Genomic DNA, 22,638 nt, shown 5'->3' on the forward strand with positions numbered 1-22,638 from the left:
AGTAGTACTATACTACAGGAACCTCCATAAGCATCAAGGCAGGGCCAATGCAATAACCAATTGTAACCTACGATAGGCAGATAACTACGATAACAGGTGACGGTTATACTTTTACCACTTATCTTACGTAAACTAAATTTCAAATCCGGTAACTTCCGCTGTTGTCATAATCGGGATTCTAATCTTCTTTGCTATCATTTCTCTTTTTTCCCTTTCATGATCAGTGCACCCTCTACTACGCCCAGGTCTTCCGCTCGTGTTCCATGATCAGCCTCGAGTCGGAAGCACGAGGGAGTGGCAAGTAAGCCCTCTTATCGGCTTCCTCTGTGAATCTGTATTTCGCAGCGAGGCAACGATCCAGATAGGCAAATAGCCTCCCGGCAGTACTTTGCCGTTTCACTCATTGTGCAGGACTATGTCAAAGCGCCAAAGCGATATTTCACGATACTTGACCCCATGTCGATGGCTATCACACACTTGACACACAGAACCTTGACCAATTGTTACTATGACAATGATACCAGGGCCAAGTGGCTTTGTATCGTGCATACGAGGACTATACGCTTCGATACCTCTGGCGTGGTCTATCGGTGCATCCGTGCGTTTACGCGCGGCATTAGCCCTCCTTGACTCGCCAAACTAGAAAGCATTTGACAAACGCATACCAAGCACTCATTTTTGACCAGATTCGTGCCTACTCGCACAGAAACGCGTATCCCACGCAGTCACACCGTTGGCCAGATCCATGTTTAATCGCATAGAAAACGCACATACCGTGCAGTCATTGTTGACCAGACCAGTGCTTCCCGCACAGAAACGCATATACCACGCAGTCATATTATTGACCAGTGCACGATAGCCGCGTTGAATTGCGCATACCACGCAATCATACCATAAACCACGCAGACATACAAGATGCGTTGCTCGCGGGGCAAGTCATGGACAAAGCATACGAGGACGACCTTGGAATCTATCGGTGCTTCCGTGCTTGGTGCGGCATGACTCAAGTCTCCCTGGGCTTTTGAATATTACCAGGACATGGCCCTAACTGGAACATGAACCTATGACATATAATTCACAGACCGTTGTCATATCAACCTCTGTCATGATGTCAGGCTGCAGCTGCACCCTATCGATCCAGCGAGGCTAGCTTCGAGTCGGACTCACTACACCTTGAGTTATCTCGGGTTTATGTGGGCCTCTGTGTGTACGCACGCAGCGAAGTGGAAGCCCGTTGAAAATATATCCTGCCGAATTTTGATTTCGGTGGCGGAATTTGTGAAACTTCGTTCTTCCGCTGGGAAGAGTATGTCATCACCACTGTTCCACGGAACTGGTTGTCCTATAATGTACACGTGTCTGTCGGAGCTCTTCATGGCTATTCATAGTCGTAAGTTGCTATGCATCTATACCGTATCTTGACGCTCACGATAGGATTTCACAGGGGCTCGCTACCTTGACTTTATATGACGGTTATTTCCGTCGATGCGGGGCAGATCCTATGGTTTATGCCAGGGTCTGTTATCTTCAGCTGGAGCCCTCGGGCCTGTTGAGGATTATCGCATAATTTTTTGCTCCTTCCCTTCTTCGTGAAGGGTCCTTGTTTGGACTACGTTCCGTGTATGTGGATAGAAGCTATATCGTGTTGTACCCCGTATCCTTTTAGTCATATATGTATGACACTCGCCTTAGCGATGCGGCGTGTCTTGTCCCTGACTCTTTGTCTTCCGTTTATGATTATACATGATATCTTAGGCTATGGCGCTTGACTTGTTATGATACAGTCACTCAACACCCGTACAGACGGATATCTATGTGTACACCTTTGCTGAGATGTATCAGGATGAATTAAAATTAGTGCGATTTCCCGGTTCCTGCGCCCGGCCCAACGCACGAGCTCCCTGGCCTCGACAGCGCGCTCAAATACTCGCCGAATCCTTCGACCTTTTCCCTGATTCTTTTTGTGCGACATAAATTTATGATAAATGCGCGTGTGGCACATCATAGTTGAGCGGATTAATTGAATTCAGGTACGTACTAGAAGCATGCAAAAGTGTCCTCATGCTTAATGACACGAGAAGTTTCTTACAATCATATCAAACTATCTGGCAAGTGACTTGCTGTGCCACATACATATAATAGACCATATACCTTTGTTGACCTGAATCTTGTGACTGACTGTTGTATCCATCTCGTCCGCTTCCTGAATGTTGAATTTTGAAGTGTCTCATCATCGGGTAAAGAAGATATTCAGCACCGTGGATGTCAAATATGAAATCAGGGATAAGTAGTCCAAAACAAAAGATTTTGCTGGCGCCTTCAGGCGCCAATCCAGTCCCTCCATGCTGAAAGCATCATCAATCCAAATGCTTGCGACTCTGTACTCAGCAGCCCTGTTTGATTCCAATATGGGAAGGGATCTGGTAAGGGATTCACTATGGGCTGCATGGTACCGAGGTTCGTGATATTGCCCACTACAGCATCTCGTATTTTTGCAGCCACGTCTGTGTAATTTGCGCCGAAATTCTGGGGGAATACATGTGCAACCCGATATGCCACAGAAGAAAGAGCAGCGGAGGAGGCTGCGTCAGGAAAGGACGGACCCCCAGTGATATAGTTCGGGATCAAATTGTCTGATCTCTGTGTCGAGAAGATGACGTTAGCCATGAATGGGGCTGGAAAGATTTGTCTCTACCAGGGCAGCGAACTCGCCATCCAGAATTTCCTTAATCCACAAGGTAAGATTAGCAATCTGGGGAGCCATTTCTGAACAGTGCTCAGTCTTCTGAATCGTCACAGCAACGCGCAGCATGCCATGTGCTGCCCACGCATTACCTGCGCAAGTTTCGCGCGATTGTAAGTTGTATATTGTATATGCGGAACCACGGAAGTGCTCACCAGTTCCCCAGATACCTTCATCTATCCACGTTTTATTATCGTCGGAGTAAATATGTCCCCAGAGTTTTCCAGTGGGACCGTCTAGAATAAGAGCATCACGGTACAACCGACATTGATCATATGCGATTTGGAGGAGAGTTGCGTTGTTGGTAACCGCCCCAAAGTATGCAATAAAGGGGAACCCCATGTAGACGCCATCAGCCCTGTTCAGTCATGTTGAGCATTTTAACACATATCTCAGATAGCAAACATCGAACCAATATTGACGTGAGTCAATACGATGGGAAATAGCTCCAGTAGAGGTACGAGGAGCCACGTCGAGTAACTAGCCGTCATTGGTCAGTCGGAGAAGCTGGAAGTAAGTGCAGAACACACAAAATTTAGTTGGGCGTTAGCCGCGTCCAGCCAATAGTTGTACCGAGATGGGTCAGTCAAACTCCCTGTTTCAGTAGTTGAAAATTTGAAAATTCCGGCACAACAAAGTGGTGTTTACCCAACAGAACTGCAGAGCCAGCAGAGGCACCATCTAACGCAGCGCCATCCAGCGCATCGCCGATTTCTTGACTGAGGCGACCGTCAGGACTTTGCCGTACAGCAGCGCTATAAGCCAGCTGCAGAGTTGCAAGGGGGAATTTTCATCACAAACAAATGGGGAAGATCCAAAGACAGAGTACTCTGGATCATCGAATTCGAGCACGGCTGCCGCCGCGGTTCCTTGTTCCCAACTAAACCTGAGCACGGTGCAACTGATTTGAGTTATCATACGATGACTTACCTAGTCCTGACAGAAGCCAACATAGCTGACCGAATGTTGCCTGCTACCCATAGCTTGCTCTGGTACAGTGATGCATCCGAAGAATGAGCTGCATATGCACCAAGGCATAGGAGGGACCATACACTGACTGCCAGCCTCGTCTGACGCATTATGAAGCAAGGGTAGAGACGGAGAATGTAAGATTGCTACTTAAGTAGGACTTGGAATTATTCAATTGGCATGAATGTCGAGACCCCATTGTATTAAATGTAATACGCCGACTTTCGAGGTGCCGATTTTGTCGGCAACGACAACAGCCGTCAGGGCCGGGGCTACAAGCGCTTGATAAATTTCGTGGCGTGTCTAGCTCTCCCACAGTTGTCGGTCACGGAGCGCTGAGCAGTGGTGGCCCTTTCAATTTCGTTCGGTAACCATCCTGGTTAGGCTATTGGAAACTTCGAGGGGGGATTGAGGGATGGATGTCATTAGCCCGCAGATGGGCTGAAGAATATAATGCGTTATTGATAAACACAACTGTACTAACAGTGGGTAGTTTTGTCGAAGCGAGGTGACTTCCAAATTCGGTTCAGTTCGAATTGTGAAGCAGTTCGATCTACCAGCGACTGTCAGTTATAACAGTAACTTACTCAGTAAGCACTTACTAACTTACTTCAGTGGGATCTAGTTGGACCTAGCTAAGTATGCTATTCTGACATACGCATGTAAAATTATATGTATCGTGAGGGCGTCTACAAACCAAGTCTCCGGCTCCGTTTTGCGCACCCAAATTTGCAGATCAGCCCCTACACCTCTTGGACACGGCTTTGAATATTTTCTGCAGTATTCCCACAGACATCGACTTTTACTGAGATAGGTCTGCCAAAATCTTGTTTCAGTCGAGAGTTTGAATGGAATGGAGAAAACACCAACTTTCACACACGGCAAGGCCGACCGATATTTCATGTTTCAAAAAGTGCTTTTGAAATGAAAAACCAAGCAACAACTTATTATATGTCATATGCGTGTGAGCACATACACAGGGTATAGCAGCGCACGCACTGGGATAAATCCTGTTCCGACTGCTTCGACTGTCAGAGAAGATGACAGCACAGCTGAAGCTTTGGGCATTTGCGTGAATTATGGTTTCGAGGCGCGTTGACCTCGAAACAACAATCACATAAATGCCGCTGGAATTTCTGCCTGACTATTCCGAAGGGCTGCTGCGAGTACGTATGAACTGGCAGCATGGATATAGATTCTAACAGTGGTCTCACTGTTGACCAGATTCAGTGCTAGCAGCTACCCCATCGCCCATGGCGAAAGGAAAGGTCAAGTGCGGACGTCTCTGCAGCTCTGCAGACAACACTCGACCTAAGACGTACAATTCCCGACTTTGGAGGGGTTGAGGCGATCAAAGTCCTGCAATAGTTTGTCGTCTGTATACATGACATTATACGTAAGCGTATACTTTTTCATGGCGAAAAGACCAGAGCTCAAGCGCTTGAGATGCTAGAGAGTCGGCCACTCTTCAAAAGCGCCTTGACTGAATCGAAAGAAACTGATGTTACCCGAGTCCACAGCCGCGATGACTATATTCTTTTTGCCAGCCTTGAGTGCTGCAAATGGATGCGGCCGTGGTTGAGATGATATAGGCTGTGGCGTTGATAATGGCAACAACCACGAGAAAATATATTTGAATATTGATGTGTGGACGGGCGATGCGACTGCTGCAGGGGATGATTGAACTACCGGAGGTGCTCCACGCTTTCGTGGGAGAGGCGGGGGAGTTTCCGGAAGAACATTGAATAGCTCCGTCAATTCGTACAGAGAGGGCACAAAAGCGGTTCGCGCACTGTCACGCAAAGTTCAACTGGCATGCCTCGACAATCAGTCTGGTCTTACTTGATGATGACAATCTGGAAATCAGGTTGTGGAGGAGTAGTTTTCCGAAAGTTGGTCGAGGGCTTGTACATGTTGTAGAATATCTTGTATGGAGACGATGGTGTGACAGGAGTCGCACAACTTGAATGAGGCGCGACTGAGTGACCTGCAGGTATGACTCGCAGAGACTTGAGGACCTTGCCTAGACAAGACTCGTTATTGAAGAGCTCGAGCGGAGTAAAGTGGTTCCAACCATATGATTTATCGTGATGTATCAACCGACTTATCCTGAGTGGTTTCCACCAACTAAAAGACCCTCTCCAAAATCTCAAAACGCTCGTCGTAAACAGCGAGAAGATCGATAATAATCTTCGGCAGAATGACGGAAGTGCTTCACTCCTTAGGCGAGGTGGGGGTACTGGATAACTAGGACTGGGTGGATCTGTGCGGGTGACGACATACCCCAAGCGTCTCAAGTATGCAAAGACCTATAAGCGATATTGGGTATTATTAATGAAAAATGTCTGGTTTCAATCACCTGATATTTTTCGAGCGTCAGATCTTCCTTCCCAATTATTTCTGCAAAAGCTGTTGAACAGACATCGGAGCACCTTCAATGTCATCCAATCCAGTCAAATCTGCTTGAATGTCTTTCCAGCAGAACAAAGCACCCCTTTCAATTAGATAAAGTGCCTCTTCTGGCAGTAACTCTAGTCTCTTCTGCAGCTTCGTTGAGCCGTTATCAATTGATGTGGGCCGTGCTGCTGAATGGCCCATGACAGAAAAGTGGATACCTCTGGCAACGGTGACGTGAACGCGAGATATTTGCGGAAACCAGATGCCATAGCTAGCAGATTTACTATGCGGTGATCAATGTTCGATTCATACAACTAAAACATAAAAAGTACCTAGATATAGCGCGATCAGCTTTGAGGGCGTCAAACATCGCAGCGCGTGCTCGGTCCAACACATGGACTTGAAGACCCGAACCCCCTCCTGGAGCGGGCTCAAAATCTTTCTCTCCGCGTTTTGGGATTACCGGACGCATGGTGCCAATCTTTCTGCTACGCTTAGTATAATATATGTACGTATAATGCTCAAGGCTCACGGTAGCTTTGTCCAATCCAGGCCCCCATCTTCATCCCCCGAAGATTCTGCTTCAGCTGGATCTAAAGTTGATGTCGCAGGCTGAGGTCGCGGCCTTTCTAGTGCATGATCCATGTCAGGTAGTGGTAGACTAGAAATCGTCTAGTCATGATTAGTATAAAACGCTATAATTACGTAATTTCTAGGTAGTCACACAAAAATGTTGAAAGCTTTGGCGAAAGGGTTTTGGAGTGGACCGCGATCATGGTAACAGAACGGAAACCGACGTTCTTCCAGTCTCTCGCTGTGCGCAAAGTTCCTTGCAAGATGAAAATATCTGTGCCGACGTGACATCCCTCATAGGCCGGCGGATTGGCAGGAACAGCGGTCGACATACTGTTCTTCCCGATAGACACCGTCAAGACCCGTCTGCAGTCTGCGCAGGGATTCATCAAGGCTGGCGGCTTTCGCGGGATTTACAAAGGTGTGGGTAGTGTGGTTGTTGGAAGCGCCCCAGGAGGTATGTATGGAGTATGTTGTCAGGCCATGGTCGTTCTGACACGGAGATTACAGCTGCTGCATTCTTCTCTACGTATGAAGCCATGAAGCGCTCGATTCCTCTTCGCGACCAACTTGCGCCTGTGAACCATATGCTGTCCGCGTCTGTGGGAGAAGTGGCAAGTCCTTGACTTGCAAAATTTATCTTCCGCAAATGAATCTTTTCCCGGTCAGGCTGCTTGTTTGATACGCGTTCCTACAGAAGTCATCAAAACCAGGATGCAAACATCGACGTATGGTGCTTCGGCATCTTCGTTTAAAGCCGCAACACTTGTCCTGCACCATGAGGGTATTCCAGGATTCTATCGTGGTTTTTGGATGACTATCATGCGCGAGGTAGACGAATGGATTCTCACCCTGTATGAATGTTCAACTGATTTAGTACTTGTACTTCCAAGATACCCTTTACATCACTCCAATTCCCGCTATATGAGTTTCTCAAATCTCGACTATCAATATATCTGGACCGAAAACCCCTATATGCACATGAGGCTGCTGTCTGTGGGAGCATAGCCGGGGGGACTGCAGCAGCACTAACAACACCGCTCGACGTCCTTAAAACACGCGTCATGCTTGATCTTAGAGTAGGTCTCTGTTATGAATCTTGATGACATATTTACGGCGTATCCAGGATCCTTTGAAGCAGCAAGTGCCAACTCTTTCTATGCGATTTCAGCAAATTTACGTGCAAGAGGGCGCAAAGGCTCTTTTTGCAGGTATAGTGCCGAGAACGATGTGGATATCCGCAGGAGGAGCTGTCTTCCTCGGCGTCTATGAATGGGCCGTTCATGGTTTTATGAGCGCCTAAGCGAGAGCAAACCTACAGTCCAAATGCGCATCTAAAACGGCCGGTAGGACCAGTGGGGGTACGCCCTACACTGGGGCATTTGCGATTTTAGTAATGCGATGCAGGGCACAGGTGTCCATTAGACTAGATGGCATTGTCCAATATATGGTAGATTACTCCAATGGACAGAAAATGGATCCAAAAAAAACCTGTGATCAATTATGCCTAGAATTCGTCAGTTCTTCAACATGTCATTTTTTACAGTCAGCAAGATCAACGACGATAGACTGATCAACTTTGCTGTTTTATGCTACCCAAAATACCCAATGCCCAACCTTTATCGCCATGAAGCTTCTCAGCGAAGAAATTGCCTAAAACCTCCTGCAAGTGCGCTATAGTCACAGTATCTCCATCGTCCGTTGCATCCAATGACTCAGGCATATCCGATGCGGGATGCAGAACATTCAAAGCGGTCTGTTGGATACTCAACATGTGTGATCACGCAGAATAAAAAGAATACTGACCATAACGGAATCGACGAGAGGGCCAGTATCCCCTGGTGTGCATTCACTTCCCACAACTTTTACTCCGCCACCCTCCACGAGTCCCTTCCTTACCGCCTCCTTTCCAATCCCCACCAGGCCGCGGATGGCACCTTCCCGCGTTCCCTTGGATTTGTCTGCTGAAATGAGAGCAACGAGGAGTGTTTTCATAATCCGTGGTGAAAGGGATGGATAAGTCGTAGAGTGCTGGGTAAGTAAACGGGATAGCGTCTGAGCAGCGGACGTGCGCAAGTGAGTGGTATGTGATGGTGGAAGCGTGGAATGGAGAAGAGTCGAAAGGATAGCCGGTAATAATTGGTGGAGCTGTACAATATCAATTTACTGAACGGTGTCGGGTTTGATTTATCACTCACATAAGGCTCGATGAATAGCGTATTGTTCTCTAGAATAGCGCTAACGACGTCCAATAAAACCTCCAACGATCGACCATCCGCTTCAGCTTGAGCGCCCTCCTTTAGCGCAGTCACGACACCCTCTCCAACCCAGCGAATGAGGTAAGGCAAGAGCGCTTGTAATCCAGCATCATTGCGCAGACTCGCAAGGGCCGCTGTCCGCTTGGTAGAGTCAGCAGTAGGTGGCAATAACGACGCTGTAAGCCGCGTATAATACAGCTGCAATTCTCGTGATAGCACTTGTTTGACTAGCTGCTGCTGTTGCTGTTGTTGCTTCTTGACTGTGGATCGGCTCTCTGACGGTGGGGTCAATGGGAATGCGCCGTTTGCTTGGGGTGGTGACTTTGTAATTTCTTGATCGACGTCCTTCGGTATTGCCGGCGGATTTTCAGGAATGAGAGGCTGGACACCTTCAACTGCAAGCCAGTGAGCAGTCCAACTGACACCTTTTGGCAGTGTGATTTTCTCCTCTCGAAGCACGCGGTCAAAATCGATCTCTTCGTCCTCCACGAAGTAGACAGGGCCTACATTGGCCGCGTTCGGAAATGGAAGAGCCCGCCTGAATACAGGGGGATTGTGGGGATTGTGACCATAAAGAGGTTCGATATTCAGAACTCGAAGGGCCTGGTCAATGTCTGAAGTTGTTATTGTGGTTCGTCGAGCATGGCGCATGAATCGCGAAGCTTCCTGATATCTCCTTAGCTTCTGACAAGTGCAATTAGACGTAAATAACACACCTCTATGACCTGATGGATGCGATACTCGACATCGCTAGCGAGCGAGGATGCTACTGTTTCGGATAAGTTGGCAATGCCTAGCGACTCGGCAACGTCCTGCAAATGTCGGCTTCATTTCGTCGTATAAACTGACACTGTTGTAATGCATACTCTAACCGAGTCTGACTTGTATATCCCCGTTTGATGTGTCTGAGCAGCTTTCGCCTTCGGTTTGCTCATCGTGATGTTGAATCTTATTAATATTATGCCGCTCCACTGAGTGGACCTCATTAAGTCACGTGCACAATACACATCAAGCCTTCTCATCACTTAGTCAACCCTACTTTTCAACACTGCGAGATTTCACCTATAGACTGTAACCTGATTATCCCTCTTATCAAAATGCTTCTCTTCACCTAAGGAATGTACAAGACCTCCAGACGGATTCAAATAATACTCAAATGTGAGGGAGTTTTTTGGGGGTTCAATTTGGTGCATCTACCAAAGGTGACACAAAAACTCTCGCTACTCTTTCAGGAACTTGTCTGTGTAATTTAGTCTCAGTACTCTGGAGTACTCCTGCATCAGCCACAGGCTAAATACAACCAAGCGCTATTTCTCCGACGATCTACCGAAGGGGCTGCTTGCCGGGCTCTCTTACACACCCGCCGATGGGTAGGAGTCCGTATAATATGGATACGCATATGTTGTTCTATCATTACTTGTATTAGCTCCCCCTCACTTGCACCAACTGCTCTGCTGTGTTACGTGCGCCTCGAGTCTTTGCATAACCCATTTTCTCAACACTCGACCAGAATCAGCGATGTCAGACAACCAATGCAACGTTGACAGTCCTTTGACCTTTATTTATAAAGAGGTCGACGGAATCCGTGTCCTGCTCGACGTCTATCTTCCACCAGACGGTGTCGACCAGCAATTCGCCCAGCAGGTGATTCAGTATCACCCAGCAGTCGTCTACTTCCACGGAGGGGGTCTAACCGTAGGAAATAAACGGAGCTGGTTCCCTACTTGGCTGAAAAGTGAGTTTTAGCTGTTCTTCCCTCATGTTGGACACATTGACTAATGCGATCACCAAGGCCGGTTGCACGCACGCGGTATCATATTCATCAGTGCAGATCATCGTCTTATTCCTCCAGGGACTGGATACGATGTGCTCGCTGATGTGAAGGACGCCATCGCTTTTGTTGCGGGAGATTTAAACGTTCAGCTCGATCAGGAGCTGGCTGATCTTGGCTCTGGTTCACGTTTCCGCATCGATCCCACGTCGATCGGTGTCGCTGGAACTAGTGCGGGCGGGTTCTGCGCGTATCTATGCGCTATCTATGCAGTCCCGAAACCGAAAGTAGTTCTCAGTTTATATGGTATGGGGGGCGATTTTCTGGTATGCCCCGTCTTTTCGCCTCCGAAAGTCTTTGATCGTACTAATACTACATACTTCAGACAGACCAATATCTCGCTCCAAAGACGCAATCTTTCCTCCGGGGGAGAGAAATGCTAGATCCCGCACAGTTCTCTGAATATATGCATCCATTCAACAATCTCCAAAGCACTTCAGACTCACCACTCGTATACCATCCACAGTCATATCACATCCCGGGATATCCTGCGAACCCGCGAATGTTAATCTCACGCTTATACCTGCAACTCGGGGTCGCTTTGGATTATATCACAGGCCAGCATGAACCAAGTCTTAGTGTCGCGTTACGCAAGGCTATCCATACTGGGGATCCCTTCGACGAGGCACTCATTTCTGATCACAAGATTATCTTCCCTCAGTTCAACGTCACATCGGAGTGGCCGGCAACATATCTCATCCATGGAACCAACGATACGGCTGTTCTCCTGCGAGAGTCTCGTAATTTGCATTCCTTGCTCTTGAAGGCTGGCGTAGAAGTTGTATTGGAAGAACTACCAGGTCGAGAACATTCGTTTGATTATCAACCAGGCGCAGAGCTGGAAAATGAAAGATCGTTCGATGACATCGTTCAGTTTCTTTATCGACACCTAACTTAGAAGCAGTACCTAATTTGATGGATGGATGATTCGGACTGGTAGTGCTGACTGTTAGTCTTGGCAGTTAGATCTGATGGACAACACAGCACCAAGTACAGTTTCTGCATAATAGGTTTCCTCAAATGTGCTCATCATCGCATATGTACTACAGTGATCGAGACTTTTCTCCAACGTCTTACAGTCATGGTTTAGATTTTTCCCGTCACCTTTATTAAACTAGATGTGGAGAAATACAAAGCGCTCTGTTCGATGTCGCACTGCTCAATCATTCGGCAAATTGTCAGTTACCCACCAGTACTGTGCTTCGGCGTTTAAAAGAAAGGTGATTCACATGCATGCTTGAGCATGAACTTACTTACATCTAGAAGATGATTGCATAGGTCCATCGCATCTTCTGATAATGCATATGGAGCATGTTAGGTTAGAATAAAGGATTCATGTCGAGCCATAACCTTGCTGATCATCTTGAATAGTGACTATGCAGGAGCGCTCTCTAAAGATGAGAGTGATTCACTTGACTGGAATAGAGGGTATTGATCTCATTGGAGGGTGCCAGTGAATACTGCAACAATGGGTCTCTAACGTTGGACTTCTTTTCCGTCGTGTAGTGGATGGTGCCAACGGTCGAAACGAGCATTCGGGAAGCCATGTATGCGTGATATCCGAGTCGGTCCCAGTGGTAGGGCGATCCAGCCTGAGTGCTAACTTGAAAGCTTAAACCTCTATGAGTGAGACTACTATGCGGGTTTTCAATATGCAGTTTGGATGCAGTCAAAATGTGGATATAGGATAGAAGAGTTCATCTTGACCGTGAGCAAACAAAGTACGGGCACGTCATTCACAACAAAAGGTAAATGAGGCACAGTTCTGCAAACAGAGCTCAACCGAACGAACTAGTAGTATGATGATGCGGACGCCTACAGATTGGATAAAAAGACACCGTGTTGGGGGGGGGATGAAATGGTGCTCGTTGGTCCACATGAAGCAAGCCGAGTTCAGGTTGAGTCGGGACTTGACGGAACGAGAGTTCCGCACGAGATATGGCCAAGACTGAACTTATGGAGGTAACACCCTATCTGATAGAAAGGGATGGAAGAGTACGTACTGTGCAATGACACCTGTCATGACTCGGAAGGGTGCTTGGAGATACACGATCAATTCCCATCATGCCGCACTACACAGGCTGTTGCCCTCACTGCTGTAACATCAATTCAGCGCGCATCCTTCAACATGACAGGCTTTTCCTGCTCCACCTGCTATACTGGACAAAGGCGCACAATTATGCCTATTTGGTTAGGAGGTCAAACCGGTCAGGGCCAGCGAGTTTCACCCATTATCAGAACTACGTGACAGTTTTCCGTTTGTGAGCTGCGGACGTTCGACTGCGATCAGGCGCCAAATATTCTGCTCATTGTAGGCCGATCCGAGCATGTGTTGCTTGGGTTCTTGTGCAAGGACGATGCGAACTGCCGGGATTGATCTGACTACAAAGTGTGAATGAGTTGGCCGACGTTTGTATGCCACTGTAACATGATGGCCCATCATGCTACAATTGGAATACAATTGATTGACGATTCTATAACAGTTCTGTGTGCTCATTGTTTGACGTTCCTTCCTACCTCTTCTTTGTCGATATCAGCCCCTTCATCATATCAAAGCTATTCCCATCAGGCTGTAAATCAATGAACTCTCCACCGCCCATCGGCACAGTACGTAACAACCCATGGTCGGGAGTAATACCGACAATGCGGACACTTTGGTGTGGGGTCCGGTTCGTTAGTGTGACGAGCTGGTCCCTGTGGGAACCACGAGTAGGTACGATAGGTAAACTTGACGTAAAGCAAAGCACAACAGAGACGTACGAATGTAACCATGATCGGAGGTATTGATCCATGAACGGATGAAAACCCTGTTCCTGATTCTGCAAAAAAGAATTCCACATGCGCTCAAAGGAGGTGAGAACTGCCGCTGCTACACGTTCTACAGAGAGCCCTGGGATAGGTGTAGATGCGAGTTGGGCGAGTGAGGCGATAGGTGGTGCGTTTAAGACGTTGAGGCCGCTTCCTGTTAACACTGAGCTTTCATAACACTGAGCCAAAAGAGGGAAGTACCATACCGATTACTACATCTGCCACGCCACCGCCAAAACTAGTGTTTATCAGTACCCCGCCGATTTTCCGTGGTTCCGGTGTTGACTTTGAATTTGATACAGGGCTGTGTTGGGAAGATGGGAAGAGGCCATAAATGTCATTAGGCCACTTCAGACGGACTTTATGGGCCCATTCGGAGCCTGGGGTTGAGGACATGACATGCGTCGATAATTGCTAGTGCGTAGAGGTATTGGATAAATACGAGGTTGGAGGGGACGATTGTTGGGCCTGGTACTGCGCAATATCAATTTTCGGATATCAGACAATTGAATAAAAGGTCGTTAGTCTTACCTAATGAAGACCCTTTGAGCCCGATTCGAATCTTGAGCGACATCTGCAAGCACCCTGCAGGTGAGAGCCACGCGTTACCACCTCTGCCGCGTCCTGCCAATTGTACTGTGGCGAGGGAAACGATGGGAGGGGGGAGTACACGGAGGAAAGACGGGTTTCTGCTCAGAGAGGGTTTCAGCAGTCGGTACGATGGACGTAATTGGGCGAGACGCACTTGTCAAACATTGTTTGTGTGCTGGAGACTACTTCGCCGTACATGAGTGCTTCGCCGATGCGCCAGGAATCTTGGTTTGTGCCTTGGCTGGTATCTTTCATTCCAGAGCGAAACTTGTCTATGGCGCGGAAGAAGGCAGATGGTGAGAATTGTGGGGTGTATATTCGTTCATCCTCGATAGTTAGGGGTCTTGAAGGTACGAGTACGTGCTTGACTTTCGGGTTTGAAAGGAAATTTGGTGGAATGAGTTCGAGTATGGGGTGATCGGTGTTTCTGGCCTCGGGAGGGATGGATGGGAAGTGAAAGTGAAAATTGTCGTTGGTATCTTCGAACACAAAAGGCTCCCACTTGGCCTTTGATTCATCGCTGACAGCTGAGCCGAGAATTTAAATGATCGAGCAGTGCCTCTACGACACGATACTGTACCTGCCATGAATCCGGACGAGCAAGAAGAAACTGAGGTAGAATGTGAGGCTCAAGACTGGAATCAGCTCTCTGCGAGGAGAAGTGCAGACCAAGTGCAGATAGCGATTGTGACAGCAGGATATCGGGAAGGGGTGGCGTGCAATTCCACATCGCGACAAGCCCGCTTTGAGATAAGATACCAGCAGGCGCATTCCCCTCAACATAACGACCGATGATGTGTGCTTCGAGGTCCAAAGGACACATGGGTAGTCTGGATACAGATAGCACGGTGTCATCGATCAGTACATCCGCATTTGTTCCAGAAGCAGTTGAGAAGGAGATGTAGAAAGACGCGTTTCCATCAGCGACTCTGAGTATAGTCGTGTCCTTTACCATGCCTAGACCAAGACCCGCGGATAGCGATCCAAAGTCATGATTCGGACCAAATAGAGTGCCTTTTCTGACGCCAACGCCAAATGCTAATATCCTACCTCCGGACTCGATGTATTTGCGGACAGCTGCATGATCTGTAGGAGGGGAGAGGAGTAAGAGGAGGGCACAAGAGGTGTGCCATGGATATTCTTGTACGGATAGTTGAGATGGTATTAGCAGCTGTGGTAGATAGTGCGGTGTCAGTATTGAAGCAAGCGTTTCAACGAGAGAGGGAGCGGCTGGGTGTGTGCTGGGATACACTAGCACGTTCATTTAATTATTTGATAGGGGAGCTCAGAGACGTGGAGAGTAGCAGCAAAACTCAACCTATTTCCGGCAACTGCAAGTGCGGGAATAAACCAAAGCAGGACTCCAGCCACTCGACCAGGACCTCCAACACTTGTGTCGACGCCCAATCGATACCAACATTTAGTACCTTCCTTCACTCGGTGCTCAATCATGAGTCTCTCGTCATTTCTGCTCGGAGGGAAAACTACAAGCAACCAAAAAGTTATTGATACGGAATTAGATGCCCTCTTTCACACTCAGGTGCGTCATGCTGACTTTCATGCTTTTTTGCGGTGGTCCACATTGAATTATATCGGCTCGTAAGGTCCAAGATACTGCAGCATCAAATGACAAGAAGCGTAAATCGGAAGGAGAGCAGAGGCATGGTTTGAAAAAGCACAGGTCCTCACGCAAAGAGTCGCAACAACACGAGTCCCCCCCTCCAAAACGCGTTAAGCTGCAGGAGAACAAGAAAGAAAAGATCGACAAGAGAAAATTAGAAGCTGAAGAAAAATTAAAGGCGACTCCAGCCGTGGAGAGCAGTAGCGCCGAACACCGAGGGGCTGAACCTGCCGACAATTCCGACTCCGAGGAGGAAAGTGGGCCATCTACGCTTGTACATGAGTCGCTGCTGAGTGACGGTGCGAAGTCCAGTCGACGCACGTCCACGCGCAAGGAGAAATTCGCTCCGCCAGATGAGTCCGAGGAGCAGCGCAACTTGCGCACGATCTTCGTGGGTAACCTCTCATCCGAGGTCGCTCAGAAGCGAGTGAGTCGTTGAATACTGGCTAATAATCGCATGAACACATACTGAATATGTGACAGCCTTTACAAAAGCAACTCCACAGGCACATTCTGTCGCTCGTTCCTACCGCAAAAATTGAATCCACAAGATTCCGCTCCGTTGCATTTCAGAACCCTACCAGTAAACTTCCTGATGACGACGGGAAAGAACAGACTGGCACACGGCAGCACGACCGAGATAGAGCATCATCGTGGCGTAAAACTAATCCCACAGCGGACGAGCCAAAAAACGACAAGAAGCAGTTTCTCACTCCAAGTCAGAAAAAAAAAGTTGCATTTATCAACCGTGAACTTCATCCTAGCGCCGATTCGGTTAATGCATATGTTGTCTTCGCATACCCCTCTCCTGCGAAAGAACGGCCTTCGAATTTGCCTCCCCTTCCACCAGTCATGGACCCCCACGAGGCAGCTCATCTAGCTGTCGAAAAGTGCAACGGGACTGTTTTCATGGACCGCACAATTCGTGTAGATTCTTTGGGTAGACCAGCGGATAGCGTTGGGAAGCAAAGTTCCCTTTTAGGCACTTTTGCGGGAGACCCGAAATCGTCGATTTTCGTGGGTAACCTTGACTTTGCGAGCAAAGAGGAAGATCTGCGGGTGTTCTTCGAAAGCCTTATCACTGCCGAACGCGGGCCCCCTAGTCAGGCTTCAGATGCACCCCAGCATTGGGTTTCACGAGTGAGGATTGTGCGGGATAAGGAGACTCAGCTTGGGAAGGGCTTCGCATATGTGCAATTTACGGTTAGTATTTGATTATCACATGTGGGTAACATTCTGAAGATTCATTTCCAGGATCGTGTTTGCGTGGACGAAACTCTTGCGATGGAAGAGTCGAAACTCAAATTTGCAAAGCGCAAACTACGCGTTCAACGCTGCAAAATACTCCCGAAGGGCTCCACGACTGACAATTCGAAGACTCCAAGCACTAATCACAGTGCGGGTGCAGCTCCACCCATCGCCATACCAAAAGGCGATCCTTCTCTGGGTGAAAAATTATCGACCCTCTCCAAAGAAGAGCGGAAGCAGATTAAAGCAGCGGACGCCAACCGGCTGGCGCGGAGGGTGGCGAAGAAGAAAGCGAGAATGGCGCTTGCGAAGCAGGGTGTGCCTGTACGTGGCAAGGAGAAGGATAGAGAACGAGCAAGAAAGACGGGCGCTGTCAAGAAGGCCGCTGTCACACCCCGTAAACAGAGCAGGATCCGAAGCGAGAAGAGTATGTCAAACCGAAATATGAAGAAATGATACGTCTTCCTTTGATCTTCAAGGAAGACTGCAATGTCTCATTTCATTGGGCTTGAGGATGTGCTTGATCTTGGGTCGTTCAACTCTCTCAACTTTGGCGTCATGGTACAAGCTGTTCCCCAAACCCATGATCAAATCTAACACCTCGACGGTCTTCTTCATGAACTTATTAACCAACGCCATCGCAACAACATGCACCCGGTGGAGTGGTATTTGTCACACTCTTTGCACTCGCAGAACTGCAAATTCTTAACTCGCCGTAACTCACAGAGCCAGGCCTGCAGACGAACATGATGGATCAGAAGGCATGTTGGCTTCGTTACGTCTCTGCGGATGCCTCCTGTCTCTTCGACCGTAGCGCGTGAACGATTCAGGTCCAGATTTCAGACCTCAAGGACTGATTTCAATATGACCTTCACCCAATGGCGTATTCCCATTCGAAATTCACTTAGGACATGAGGAACGGTGTAACAGAGAATCCTGGAAGAGAGCGAGCAGTTCTCGCTATGGCGTATACGAATATAAGACGCCAGTAGCAGAAATCCGATGGCAATATTGATCACACTTCACGTGAATGCGCGGAACGATGCCGCAGTAGGGTTCACCTCTTTCTCAATGATGTGCAAACAAATTATATGTATAAGCCGCAGGGACTGTAAATGAAACTCACTGGGTTGATACTGTACGGTGATAGTAGGATTAGAGCGGGAGCACTTGGTAGTAAGCGCCATGATATGATGAAAAACATCCAACTGATAAGTCAATGATAAGCTTTCTGCTACTTGCCGTGCGGCGTCTTCAAAATGAACCCCAAATTCATAAGCAGCTCCATACCAGATTATATGCAGTCAGTCACGTTGAGACAGTCGCCGGTAATTATCCGGATAACACAGCGAAGTAACACGCATAGAGCGCTTTATGTAAAAAACCAAGTGGGGCCAAGGCGAATCCCCCAACAGCCTCACGACGAAGCGGAAAATTTAGCCTAGTGCGGATAAGTGAATATCAGGGTGAGTGAGTAAGATAGTCCCTGAGTACTGAGTTAGGGAACAGAGATCACGCTTACTGAGTATGCTTGGCGATGGGGGTGTACTTGTGCAGGGACCTACGGCGACCTCCGAGAAACCGAAATATATACGATCAAAGATAGCTGCCAAGTTGGAATAGTCTGCGAATCTTGGAGGTATAGAACATCTGCACCTGGGGAGAGTTCGTGGTATCCTGTGGTGAGCACGATAGGGTGCAACTGGCCTGTCGGAGGCATGGTCCCTCTGCAGTGGAGAATCCGAACTTGCTGCACACTACCACGAGTGATAGCCGTTGACAGGAGAATGTCAGTGAGGTCATGACTGACGAGAGATGTCGAGCGTGCAACGATGTTACCCAAAATATACGTAGGGTGAAGTGGAGATGAGTTCCCATTCCTGGATCTTCCTGATTCTTCCATGAGAGAATATTTTGACCCACCAGTCCCGTGGGTGCAGAAAGCCAGTGCTCCCGCGTGATCCCAATGATTGTTATGGTCAAATGTGCCGTGGCTAATCCGTATCAAGCTGATTGGTGGGATAGTCGGTATCGTGATCAACTGACAACGGATGAAGGGTCGAGGGGTGGTGACTTGAGCCGTTGCTGAGCCGAAAATTAAATAGGGACGTCAACGTTGAACATGCGTTCTCGCGACATCCGACACCTGCCACCAGGTCCCGCGCCGAGCGTTCCTACTATAAAGGGTGGGATGGTTTTCATGACAGGACCAGACAGGTCGCATCTTGGTCAACTCTTGCTTGGCGAGGCTGACATAACCCGGATTGAAGACTCGGTGTATTACTACTAATACCGCATTTCACAGTCCTCTATCTTCTTGTATCTTAACCTACCACGTCCTTTTATGAACCCCAGTGGGCACAATCACTACCCAGCTGCACGCGTTATCCAGCTTCTCGGTTGAACATCCTTCGGTGCCGCACGTCATGCTATTCCGGCCGGTAAGCCACTGTTCCTGCACCCGACTGCAGCTGCAACGCTCATCGATCTTCACAGCTTGCATTAACCATACCGCATATTGCCTATGCATGTCTCGGAGGTTTCGTCGTCGTGGTAAGTACAGCACGCTTGTCTACTTTTGCAGCATCTCATTACGATATTCGTTGCAGTTTGGCATGTTCTCTTTGTTCATTCGAGAAAAGGTAATGTAATTTTATCACAATATCAACCTTCATACTCATTGTGTATAGCTTTACATCGGCGAGGCATGCTGGGCTTTTCTTTTCGGCGTCATTATCGGTGAGCTCGCCGGATCATACTTCTAATCACGTTGCCTTAACATCCTTATTTTTAGGTCCTTATGGTGCCGGCATATTCGATCCTCGCAGTTGGGGCAGTGACACTACTACCGAGGATACCGTGAATGAAATTACACTCGAGTTCACTCGCGTAGTCCTCGCAATCGGAGTCTTCGCAATCGGAGTCGAGCTTCCAAAAGCTTATATGAAGCGTCACTGGAAAAGTCTATTATACCTATTATTTCCTGTTATGACATGGGTGGGTGACGTCCTGAAAATGCCCTCTAACCCATTCTCTAACCATCACCAGGGTTGGTTTGTGTCGGCAGGCTTGATTTATGCATTGATACCTGACCTCACATTCCTATCAAGCCTTGCTGTCGCTGCATGCTTGACCCCAACTGATCCAATCCTGGCTGCTGCAGTGGTTGGTGGCAAATATGCCGATAAGCACGTCCCTGCTCATCTTCGCCATCTCCTTGCAGCAGAAAGCGGTTGCAATGATGGAGCAGCGTATCCATTCCTGTATATCGCATTGTATCTCATATTGGACTCCAGTACTGGTCGTGCAGTTGAAGATTGGTTCCTTCTTCTCTGGCTTTGTAAGCTAAAAAAAATTGGTGACGGTTCCTCAGCTGATTCCGTTATCACAGATCAAGTCATCCTAGGTGTGATGGTGGGCGCCTTGATAGGATGGGGCTTCCGACATCTCATGAAATTCTGCCAGCGTAACGATTTCGTTGATCGACAGTCCTACGTTGCACAGTACATATCCTTGGCTTTGCTCACCATCGGTATCATGACTATCCTAGGTTCTGATGATCTCCTGGCAGCATTCTCTTGCGGAACGGCATTCGCTTGGGATGGTTTCTTCAACCGCCAGACAGAGGAATCAGTGTTTAGTTCCGTCATCGACTTATTATTCAATGTCGCTGCCTTCGTTTATGTCGGCGCTTGGATGCCGTTTGATACTTTCAGCAACGAGACCCTTTCACTTAGCGTGTGGAGGCTCGTTGTTATTGCCATTTTAGTGTTGATGTTAAAAAGGTTGCCAGTTATGATTGGGCTCTACAGGTTCATACCCGACGTAAAGACTTTCCGAGAAGCCGTTTTCAGCGGTCATTTCGGGCCCATAGGCATTGGTACGTAGTGTATCTAACATCCCTCCAGCATACTGATATGACGTGTGTTACCGTTCCAGGCGCTATATATATTTCCACATTAGCGGCCCAACAGCTACCGAAACCTAGCAACCCTCCAACCAACCAGACTGAAGTTTTGGCACTCACCATTCAACCCATCGTTGCATTCATGGTACTCTGCAGCGTCGCTATTCATGGTCTGTCCATCCCATTTTCACTCCTGGGCCGCCGCGTGCATTCAGTTGGGTCTCGTACGTGGTCCCGCCACGCCACATCCAACGTACCCGACTGGACAACACATACGCGGCACGTCACGCGTGCGGAAGATGTCATCATTAACCGTGACCCTACTGGACTTGAGCGTGGCGAGGGCGGACTGACGGAAGAGGAGAAGTCTGCAATGGAGAGCAAGCGCGCAAGCACGGTCACTACGTCGCCGCTGTCACCTGATGAGATAGAAGAAATCGGCGAGGCCAGCAGTTCAGAGACGCGCGCGGAAGCTGTGCCTGCAAATGATGAGGAAGAGATGAAGGAGGAAGTGCCACCTGACGGAAAGGAGACGACTGCGGAGTGGAGGGAGGGCCCGCATCAAATTATTGAACACCGTGGTGGTCCCGGTGAAGAGGTACGCGTGGGTTGATTGCCAATGCTGATGGTTATGTTGACAGTCGTTTCCAGGTTGACGTGGAGGTCATTTATAACGCATTCAAGCCCTCTGAACGAGTCGTGCACTCCCGGTTCTCTGTAGGAGAAAGTGGCGCCTTACAAGCAGGTCGCGCGTATCTTCGCAAGTTACATCATGCGCCTGAAAATATACATCGGGCAGCTGAACATGTCGAAGAAAATGTCAAGCATGATATACATGCATTAGAATCAAAAGCCCAAGAAGTTTTTAAAGTTGGTGGCTCAAGTGATGAAAACACTGGCGCACGTGCTGAAGGTGACGAAGACGAAGAAGGATGGGCATCAGACAAAAGCGGAGATGGCAATGGACCTGCGTGGTTGTCTGGGGATCACAGGAAGCGCTCAAGGTCATCGAAACCGAAGAGCGGAACCCATCTTGCGGCTGCCCGAAGTACGAGGAGCCATCGACGAAGACAATCAACGGGAGATGGCGGAACGTTCTCGAGCCATGCCAGGCAGCTTCTGGAGCAGGATCCACCGTTCGCCTTTACGGCTGAGCCGGGTGAGATCGCGCCGTCTGAGGATGAGGACCAACGTGGGAGAAGCCATGCACCTCACCGCCAGGGATCAGGGCACACCTACCGTCGCTCCATCCAGCACCGACGGTTGGAGTCTCTGAAGACTAGCGAACATAACTCACGTGATGTCTCGCCTACTCGATCGGTCCGGTTCGTCGATGAAGAGCGCCGGAGTGGTACCACTACTCCTAGAATGACGCTTGACCAGACGCCCCAGGGCAGTTTTAGCGAACCGTTTACCACTGATGACTCGGATTCAAGAGGAAAGGTCACGTTCGGACCCGCTCACATAAGGCGCGCGTCTGAAGATTAACATATTGTATATATCTCATTTGGTGCGTTTTTAATTGTCTAGCCATGACGTTGAAATTACTCGGATATCACATTCGCATTACACCACATGCACTCTCATAACTTGTCGTCAATGTAGCATTAATGGCTTGAACATCATGTATAAATATATCGACTCTAAATTGCTATTGTATATGACGAGGCTTTTGACACGACTGTACGATAA

The 22,638-nt window shown here is 48.4% G+C and overlaps 8 protein-coding genes across 8 annotated transcripts; 4 read left to right on the plus strand and 4 right to left on the minus strand.

Annotated features, from left to right (window-relative positions):
- Positions 1-2,319: 2,319 nt before the first annotated feature.
- On the minus strand, positions 2,320-3,822 carry F5891DRAFT_1187693 (uncharacterized protein; the record flags this gene model as incomplete). The annotated part of the gene is made up of 8 exons (XM_041366889.1): positions 2,320-2,640; positions 2,696-2,835; positions 2,899-3,101; positions 3,156-3,223; positions 3,274-3,338; positions 3,392-3,509; positions 3,545-3,629; positions 3,674-3,822. 8 exons carry the CDS (start codon positions 3,820-3,822, stop codon positions 2,320-2,322), a joined length of 1,149 nt encoding a protein of 382 aa, XP_041226985.1.
- Positions 3,823-4,888: 1,066 nt separating this feature from the next.
- Positions 4,889-6,754, minus strand: F5891DRAFT_1223003 (tRNA-splicing endonuclease subunit sen54 N-term-domain-containing protein; the record flags this gene model as incomplete). The annotated part of the gene is made up of 6 exons (XM_041369455.1): positions 4,889-5,504; positions 5,555-6,021; positions 6,072-6,112; positions 6,145-6,392; positions 6,442-6,594; positions 6,642-6,754. The coding sequence occupies 6 exons, from the start codon at positions 6,752-6,754 to the stop codon at positions 5,162-5,164; spliced, it is 1,365 nt and encodes a 454-aa protein (XP_041226986.1). The 3' UTR covers positions 4,889-5,161.
- Positions 6,755-6,867: 113 nt separating this feature from the next.
- Positions 6,868-8,174, plus strand: F5891DRAFT_1029372 (mitochondrial carrier domain-containing protein). The gene is made up of 6 exons (XM_041361526.1): positions 6,868-6,925; positions 6,983-7,139; positions 7,193-7,296; positions 7,352-7,513; positions 7,576-7,761; positions 7,809-8,174. The coding sequence occupies exons 1-6, from the start codon at positions 6,884-6,886 to the stop codon at positions 7,983-7,985; spliced, it is 828 nt and encodes a 275-aa protein (XP_041226987.1). The 5' UTR covers positions 6,868-6,883; the 3' UTR covers positions 7,986-8,174.
- Positions 8,175-9,882, minus strand: F5891DRAFT_1029376 (TATA box binding protein associated factor-domain-containing protein). Its single transcript, XM_041361527.1, has 5 exons — positions 9,807-9,882; positions 9,657-9,752; positions 8,881-9,606; positions 8,489-8,830; positions 8,175-8,438 (listed from the first exon to the last, which is right to left on the minus strand). The coding sequence occupies exons 1-5, from the start codon at positions 9,873-9,875 to the stop codon at positions 8,256-8,258; spliced, it is 1,416 nt and encodes a 471-aa protein (XP_041226988.1). The 5' UTR covers positions 9,876-9,882; the 3' UTR covers positions 8,175-8,255.
- A 576-nt stretch (positions 9,883-10,458) lies between these two features.
- On the plus strand, positions 10,459-11,669 carry F5891DRAFT_1187697 (Alpha/Beta hydrolase protein; the record flags this gene model as incomplete). Its single annotated transcript, XM_041366890.1, has 3 exons — positions 10,459-10,675; positions 10,733-11,037; positions 11,097-11,669. 3 exons carry the CDS (start codon positions 10,459-10,461, stop codon positions 11,667-11,669), a joined length of 1,095 nt encoding a protein of 364 aa, XP_041226989.1.
- A 1,615-nt stretch (positions 11,670-13,284) lies between these two features.
- On the minus strand, positions 13,285-15,434 carry F5891DRAFT_1223023 (class II aaRS and biotin synthetase; the record flags this gene model as incomplete). The annotated part of the gene is made up of 6 exons (XM_041369456.1): positions 13,285-13,465; positions 13,532-13,733; positions 13,786-13,959; positions 14,111-14,268; positions 14,325-14,690; positions 14,746-15,434. 6 exons carry the CDS (start codon positions 15,432-15,434, stop codon positions 13,285-13,287), a joined length of 1,770 nt encoding a protein of 589 aa, XP_041226990.1.
- A 106-nt stretch (positions 15,435-15,540) lies between these two features.
- F5891DRAFT_255184 (uncharacterized protein) lies at positions 15,541-17,504 on the plus strand. Its single transcript, XM_041371095.1, has 4 exons — positions 15,541-15,710; positions 15,775-16,218; positions 16,275-16,994; positions 17,046-17,504. The coding sequence occupies exons 1-4, from the start codon at positions 15,621-15,623 to the stop codon at positions 17,493-17,495; spliced, it is 1,704 nt and encodes a 567-aa protein (XP_041226991.1). The 5' UTR covers positions 15,541-15,620; the 3' UTR covers positions 17,496-17,504.
- A 1,700-nt stretch (positions 17,505-19,204) lies between these two features.
- F5891DRAFT_255212 (Sodium/hydrogen exchanger family-domain-containing protein) lies at positions 19,205-22,488 on the plus strand. The gene is made up of 9 exons (XM_041371096.1): positions 19,205-19,480; positions 19,536-19,592; positions 19,649-19,681; positions 19,730-19,778; positions 19,834-20,036; positions 20,088-20,379; positions 20,431-20,919; positions 20,979-21,544; positions 21,598-22,488. Exons 1-9 carry the CDS (start codon positions 19,466-19,468, stop codon positions 22,432-22,434), a joined length of 2,541 nt encoding a protein of 846 aa, XP_041226992.1. The 5' UTR covers positions 19,205-19,465; the 3' UTR covers positions 22,435-22,488.
- Positions 22,489-22,638: the final 150 nt, after the last annotated feature.

Source organism: Suillus fuscotomentosus, assembly GCF_016647785.1.
Source record: "Suillus fuscotomentosus strain FC203 chromosome Unknown F5891scaffold_22, whole genome shotgun sequence".
In the NCBI taxonomy this organism is placed as follows: domain Eukaryota; kingdom Fungi; phylum Basidiomycota; class Agaricomycetes; order Boletales; family Suillaceae; genus Suillus; species Suillus fuscotomentosus.

Bases quoted from the DNA above. Each gene is read 5' to 3' on its own strand.
- F5891DRAFT_255184 (XM_041371095.1), top strand. From the start codon at position 15,621: ATGAGTCTCTCGTCATTTCTGCTCGGAGGGAAAACTACAAGCAACCAA. The intron at 15,711-15,774 runs GTGCGTCATGCT...TCGGCTCGTAAG, and splicing joins ATGCCCTCTTTCACACTCAG to GTCCAAGATACTGCAGCATC. The intron at 16,219-16,274 runs GTGAGTCGTTGA...AATATGTGACAG, and splicing joins CCGAGGTCGCTCAGAAGCGA to CCTTTACAAAAGCAACTCCA.
- F5891DRAFT_1029376 (XM_041361527.1), bottom strand. From the start codon at position 9,875: ATGAGCAAACCGAAGGCGAAAGCTGCTCAGACACATCAAACGGGGATA. The intron at 9,753-9,806 runs GTATGCATTACA...CGACATTTGCAG, and splicing joins ACAAGTCAGACTCGGTTAGA to GACGTTGCCGAGTCGCTAGG. The intron at 8,831-8,880 runs GTGAGTGATAAA...GATATTGTACAG, and splicing joins CGCTATTCATCGAGCCTTAT to CTCCACCAATTATTACCGGC.
- F5891DRAFT_1029372 (XM_041361526.1), top strand. From the start codon at position 6,884: ATGGTAACAGAACGGAAACCGACGTTCTTCCAGTCTCTCGCT. The intron at 7,140-7,192 runs GTATGTATGGAG...CGGAGATTACAG, and splicing joins TGTTGGAAGCGCCCCAGGAG to CTGCTGCATTCTTCTCTACG. The intron at 7,514-7,575 runs GTAGACGAATGG...TGTACTTCCAAG, and splicing joins GGATGACTATCATGCGCGAG to ATACCCTTTACATCACTCCA.
- F5891DRAFT_255212 (XM_041371096.1), top strand. The intron at 19,682-19,729 runs GTAATGTAATTT...CATTGTGTATAG, and splicing joins CTTTGTTCATTCGAGAAAAG to CTTTACATCGGCGAGGCATG. The intron at 20,920-20,978 runs GTACGTAGTGTA...TTACCGTTCCAG, and splicing joins TTTCGGGCCCATAGGCATTG to GCGCTATATATATTTCCACA.